At 48.0% G+C, this 6,086-nt stretch overlaps 1 protein-coding gene across 1 annotated transcript in view; it reads right to left on the bottom strand.

The window, feature by feature from the left end:
* Nucleotides 1-4,995: 4,995 nt before the first annotated feature.
* The window catches only part of LOC101355614 (leukemia inhibitory factor-like), a 3,249-nt gene continuing 2,158 nt past the window's right edge, over nt 4,996-6,086 (bottom strand). Inside the window, exon 4 of the mRNA XM_004379093.1 lies at nt 4,996-5,408. Coding sequence (XP_004379150.1) covers nt 4,996-5,408 — 413 coding nt within the window. The remainder of the gene's footprint in view (nt 5,409-6,086) is intronic.

Raw genomic sequence — 6,086 nt, 5'->3', positions numbered from 1 at the left:
CTCATCTCCCTGAGTCTCAGTTTTCCCCTCTATTAAATACGGATGATGACTCACGGGCTTACTATGAGAGTTAAGTGAGTGGCTAGGGGTGAAGGAGCTGACTATGTGTAAGACATCAAATAATCCTCCCCACACTTTTTTTTTTTAATATATATATATATTTTTATTGTACTTCAGGTGAAGGCTTACAGAACAAATAGTCTCTCATGAAACGGTAGTACACATATTGGTTTATGACATTGGTTAACAACCCCACAACATGTCAACCCACTAACTTCTCAACCTTTTTCTTTGGTGAAAATACACATAGCCAAAGATACACCATTTCAAAAATTTCTACATGCACAATTCAGTGACATTGACTACACTCTTCCAGTTGTGCTGCTGTTCTCTCTTAAGATGAAGGCTTACAGAACAAAATAGTTTCTCATTTAACAGTTGCTACACATGTTGCCCTATGACAATGGTTAACAATCTCACAACACATCAACAATATCCTTACTCAACCTTGGGTTCCGTATCACCAGCTTCCTTGTCCCCTTCTGCCTTTTGGCCCTTGTCACTGTACTACTGTACCTCGTTAGTCCCATTTGGTTTTATGGGGCTGTCCATTCCCAGGCTGAATGGTGAACCTTGGAGATAACTTCACCATTGAGCTAAAAGGGTGTCAGGGGGCCATACTCTCGGGGTTTCTCCAGTCTCCTTTAGGCCAGTAAATCTGGTCTATTTTTTTTTTTTTTGTGAGTTAGAATTATGTTCTACATCCTTCTCCAGCTCTGTCCAGAACCCTCTGATATGATCCTGGTCAGAGCAGTCAGTGGTGGTAGCCGGGCACCATCTAGCTGTACTGGACTCAGTCCGGATCCCCACACTTTTTTAAAAATAATTTTATTTATTTTGTTGTTGTTGTTGAGAATATACACAGCAAAATATACCCAATCCAACAGTTTCTACGTGTACCATTTAGTGACACTGATTACATTCTTAGAGTTGTGTAACTATTCTCACTCTCCTTTTCTGATTTGTTCCTCCCCCATTAACATAAATTCACTGCCCTTTAAGGATCTTATCTAATCTTTCGAGTTGCTGGTATAGATTTGATCCCATACAGATAGTTCTTAAAAGAGTATAATGCTCAAGGCAGAACTGTTTTACTATAAGCTAAGTTATTGTTTGGTTTTAAGAAGACTTCATGGGATATTTTTGGATTAAGGTTTAAAGGTTATCTCAGGATAGTAGTTTCAGGGGTTCATTCAACCCTCGTGGCTATAGGGTGTCGGGCATCCATGAGAATTTGAAATTCTGTTCTGCATTTTCCCCTTTTGATCAGGATTCTTCTATGGAATCTTTGATCAAAATATTCAGTAATGGTAGCCAGGCACCATCCAGTTCTTCTGGTCTCATGGCAAAGGCGGCAGTTGTTCATGGAGGCAATTAGCCACACATTCCATGTCCTCCTCCTATTCTTACGTCTCCATAACACCCCCACTTCTGAGCAACCGTCCCTTTCCTTGGCAGCACCCAGTGATCTGCACACCAGCTACCTTGCTGTTTCTGCCTGTGCCCAAGCACCATCTACCTCACCCCAGCCCCCGCCAGCATCCTTGCCCTGTGGGGCCTTTACCCACCCTCCTGTCCTTTGCCGACAGAGTCCCACTTGGCTGGGCGCTCAAGTAGAGACAGTCCCACCCTCCAGCCCATCTCCCACATCAATATACTCTGGAGAGCATGCCAAGAGAAGATTCTTTATTTCTCGTTTTTCTTAAAAAAAAAAAAAGTATTCCTTCAGTATAAAAAATAAATATTTTCAATATGACATTGAATACATAAAAGTTGTCTGTCAATATGAAAATACCCTCAGATACATTCATGAAACAGGATATTTTCACAGAAGGCAAAGTCCTTTCTAGAAGAAAGAAAGGACAGGGAACATCTAAGGACAATGCCACGTGGTAGGTCGCACTGAGCTAGCAGTGTGCATGGGAATGAGGGCTGGGTCAAGGCAATGGGGGGATTGGAAATGATGCTCAGATAAGAACAGCTGTACCATTTAAAGGAGCCCAAGTGGCACAAGTAGTTTCCAGGGGCTGCTAACCCAAAGGTTGGCAGTTTGAACCTACCCAGCAGCTTCATGGAAGAAAGGCTTGGTGATTTGGTTCCATAAAGATTACAACCAAGAAAATCCTAGGGAGCAATTCTTCTCTGTAACACATGGGGTCACCATGAGTCAGAGGCCAGTTTGACAGCAGCTAACAACATTCCCCTAACTCAGCGACTTTCAACACTTGCTTCACACTAGAATAACCTGGAGAACAACAAACAAAAATAACACTAAAGCTTCGGCAAGCAGCCCTCTTGGTCCAAAGGTTGAGCGCTTCAACGCTAAACAAAATGTTGGTGGTTCGAACTCAGCCAGCGGCTACGCAGGAGAAAGAACTGGCAGTATGCTTCCATAAAGCTTACAGCCCATGTGGGAACTATGGTCTCAGGGAACACCTAGCTCAGTTGGCATGACATAGTTTATATAGAAAATGTCCTACATTCTATTTTGGTGAGTAGCATCTGGGGTTAAAAGCCTATGAGCAGCCATCTAAGATACTCCACTGGTCTCACCCCTTCGGGAGCAAGGAAGAATGAAGAAAACTAAAGATACAAGGGAAAGATTAGTCCAAAGGACTAATGGACCACATCCACCATGGCCTCCACCAGACTGAGTCCAGTACAACTAGACGGTGCCCAGCTACCACCACTGACTGCTCTAACAGGGATCATAATAGAGGGTCCCAGACAGAGCTGCAGAGAAACGTAGAACAAAATTCTAACTCACAAAAAAAAGACCAGACTTACTGGCCTGACAAAGAATGGAGAAACCCTGAGAGTATGGCCCCTGGACACCCTTTTAGGTTCACCCTTCAGCCACAGATTCGACAGCCCCGTAAAACAAAATGAGACTAAAGGGGCACACCAGCCCAGGGGCAAGGACTAGAAGACAGGAGGGGACAAAATGCTGATAATAGGGAACCCAAAGTCGAGAAGGGGGAGTGTTGACATGTCGTGGGGTTTGTAACCAATGTCATAAAACAATATGTGTACTAACTTTTTAATGAGAACCGAGTTTGTTCTGTAAAACTTCAGCTAAAGTACAATTAAAAAAAAAAAGATTACAATCAAGAAAACCCTATGCAGCAGTTCTAGTCTGTCACATGGGCTTGCTATGAAATTGATTTAACTTGATGGCACCTAAGAACAAGAACAAAGCTTGGACTCCACACAGGACCATTAAATCAGAACCCCTGTGCCTTTTGAGAGGAAATCACTACCTCTCTCAGTTCCAGGGCCCCAGCCCCACACACTGTATCTATTGCAGAGGGCCAGCCAAGCAGAGCTGGACTGCCTCTCTCAGGGGAGAACTGCCCCAGTAGAAGCCACGGGAGACGAGGGGGAGGAGGCAGGAGGAGAGATAAGAAAGAAAGATTTTTTGGTGATTTTTTTTTTTTTTAATATATGACTGTCCTACCCCCTCCTCTGCTGAGCCCACCTCCCCCCACCCCGCTCCTTAAAATCATCTCTGGTCCAAGCACATGACCCAGGATGCCAGGAGTAGGTCAACGCCAGCAGAAGAAAATGAGAAAAGAACAGTTTTTTCACACAAAAGCTCAAAAATTCAGGATGCTGTGTTCAGGGGATGCTAATATGCTAGGCTAGTTCTAGAAAGAGCGCTGTGGACAGGGACCAAGGCACAGAACTGGGGCTGGCATGGAAGTGGGGGTGGGCAGTGAGAGACAGTTGAGGGGCTGGGGGTGGGTTGGCCTGGAAGTGGGGGTGGGCAGTGAGACAGTCGAGGGGCCGGGGGTGGGTTGGGAAGGAAGGCTGCCCAGATGTGGGCAGCACAGATGTTTCCTCAAGGTGCTGAGATGATGGGAGACCAGCAGGCCCAGGGCTCTGGAGTCACCAGTTCTGGCTTTCTGATGAGATTGGCTGTCTTGTAGCTGTCCACAGAGCAGAGAGATGGGAAGGGTAGCAGGCCAAGATCTGGGACAAAGGTGAGTGTGACCCATGAGCTCTGAGCTGAGTCTCCACATCCTAGTCTTGCCATGGAGACAGGTTACTCCTGGCCTGGGTCCAGCCTCCGGGCTTGCTTGCTGCCTGCCTGCCTGGCAGCTAGTGGGGCTGGATAAAGTGCTCAGAGAAGGAGAGAGAAAGGGGCAAAGTGAATGCAAATCATCATAACCTAGTGGGCTGAACTGCTAGGACCACTGCCACCTGCTCGGGGTTTGAGAAGACCAAATCGCTCCTCTCAGCAGCTGCCCCAGATTCTAGACTGGAGGCTGTTTCTAGACTTGCCTGGCCCTCAGCACAAAGGAAAGGATTGGGTTCCTTGCTTCAGAGCTCAGAACCAGGTGAGGGAGTTTGGGAGCTGGGGCAGCAGGGAACCATAGACTCCTGTTCTGAGTGAAGGTGCATGGGGTAATGCCCCCCTCTCCAGAGCAGGAGCTGTGGCTCCCTCCCCGCCACCTCCCATAGCTCCAGCTTCCTAAGTTCTCCTCAGCGTGGTCCTCAAGTCCTCCCTGGTGTTTGGGACACTCAAGAAGGAGCTTCCTGCTGTGCAGGAGCATCTTCAGGGGGAGGGTGCTGGGTAAGGACCATTCCAGGGCCCCTTAACTGCTCTCTCGCCCTTGTTTGCTCAAGGTCTAAAACCACGCCAATCACTCGACTCGCCAGCCTGACACCTTGAAGCTTGGCTGCCATTTTCCACAGGAAGGGACACCACATTCTAATTGGTGCAGTATCGAGGCCATGCCTGAGGAAGTTTTGACCTTGTTTGGCTACCTCCCAGCCCACCCTCAGTGGAGCGGACTGGCAGGGAGCCCCACGTTTCTGCCAGCAGCCCCACTTGCTCTTAGTGATGACCCTGTGCCACACTGTGAGAGCCCTCTACCTCTAGATCCTGCTCCCACGATCCCTTAATTCGCAGCACACTTCAAGATCCTGTGCCTAGAAGGCCTGGGCCAGCTCGGCGATGACCTGCTTGTATTTAAACAGGAGCTGACAGCCCAGCCTCTTCTTCTGGAAGACGTCCTCCTCCGAGGTGTTGAGGCCGTTGATCATGTCGGTCAGTCTCACGTTGTAGTTGTCGCACAGGCGGCAGAGCACATTGCTGAGAAGCCCCCAAACGGTGTCCGCCGTGGAGTCTAGCTTGCTGTGGAGTTTCTGATCGTTGGGGTTGAGGGTCTTCTGGCACTGCATGACGTCATCCAGGAAGAGGTAAAAGTAGGCCATGACGCGGTACAGCTCCATCAGCTTGTCTTTCTCAGCGCCATTGGCATGGAAGGGTGGGAAGCTCATAAAGTCTTCGCCGCACAGCCTGTCCACATACTTGGGGAGGGGCTCGCCCTGGGCCATGTAGTCAGGAGCAGAGGGCAGAGGGGAGGTGAGCAAGGAGGCAGGGATCCGTGTTTCAGCACTGCCACTCACTCTTGCAGCAAGCTATTGTGCCTCAGTTTCCCTGCTTATAGCATGGAGACCCAACTCCGTGCCCTGTAGGCGTCTCAAGATGGTCATGAGAGGCAGATGGAAATCTGGGTGTGAATGCACTTGGTAAAGAATCAAGGCCTCTACCATTTAAGGATTGTTATTTTACTTGTTATTAGTATTAGGAGTCCCTGGGTGGTGGAAACGGTTAACGCTCTCAGCTGCTAATTGAAAGGCTGGAGGTCTGAGTCCACCCAGAGGTGCCTCAAAAGAAAACTTTGGTGATCTACTTGCAAAAAATCAACGATTGCAAAACCTATGGAGTACAGTTCAACTCTGACACACATGGGGTTGCCATGAGTCAGAATGGACTGGTGGCAACTACTTTTGATTTGTTTTTAATTATGGTGATCATATGGAGAAAGAAAGAAAACTGGGGTGCCTCACCTTCAGAGGTGTGTCACACACTTGCCCTTTCACCCACCTGGGCATCTCTCTGCATCCAGACACCCTCCGCCCACCATCTCGCTCAATGTCACCTCTCTGAATACCTCCCCGATTTTTCCCTCCTTTGTGCATTTCCATCTGCCTCCAGCTCTACTGTGATGGAGGAA

Source organism: Trichechus manatus, unplaced genomic scaffold (assembly GCF_000243295.1).
Source record: "Trichechus manatus latirostris isolate Lorelei unplaced genomic scaffold, TriManLat1.0 scaffold00061, whole genome shotgun sequence".
Classification (NCBI taxonomy): Eukaryota; Metazoa; Chordata; class Mammalia; order Sirenia; family Trichechidae; genus Trichechus; species Trichechus manatus.
This window is presented reverse-complemented; position numbering and strand designations above follow the sequence as displayed.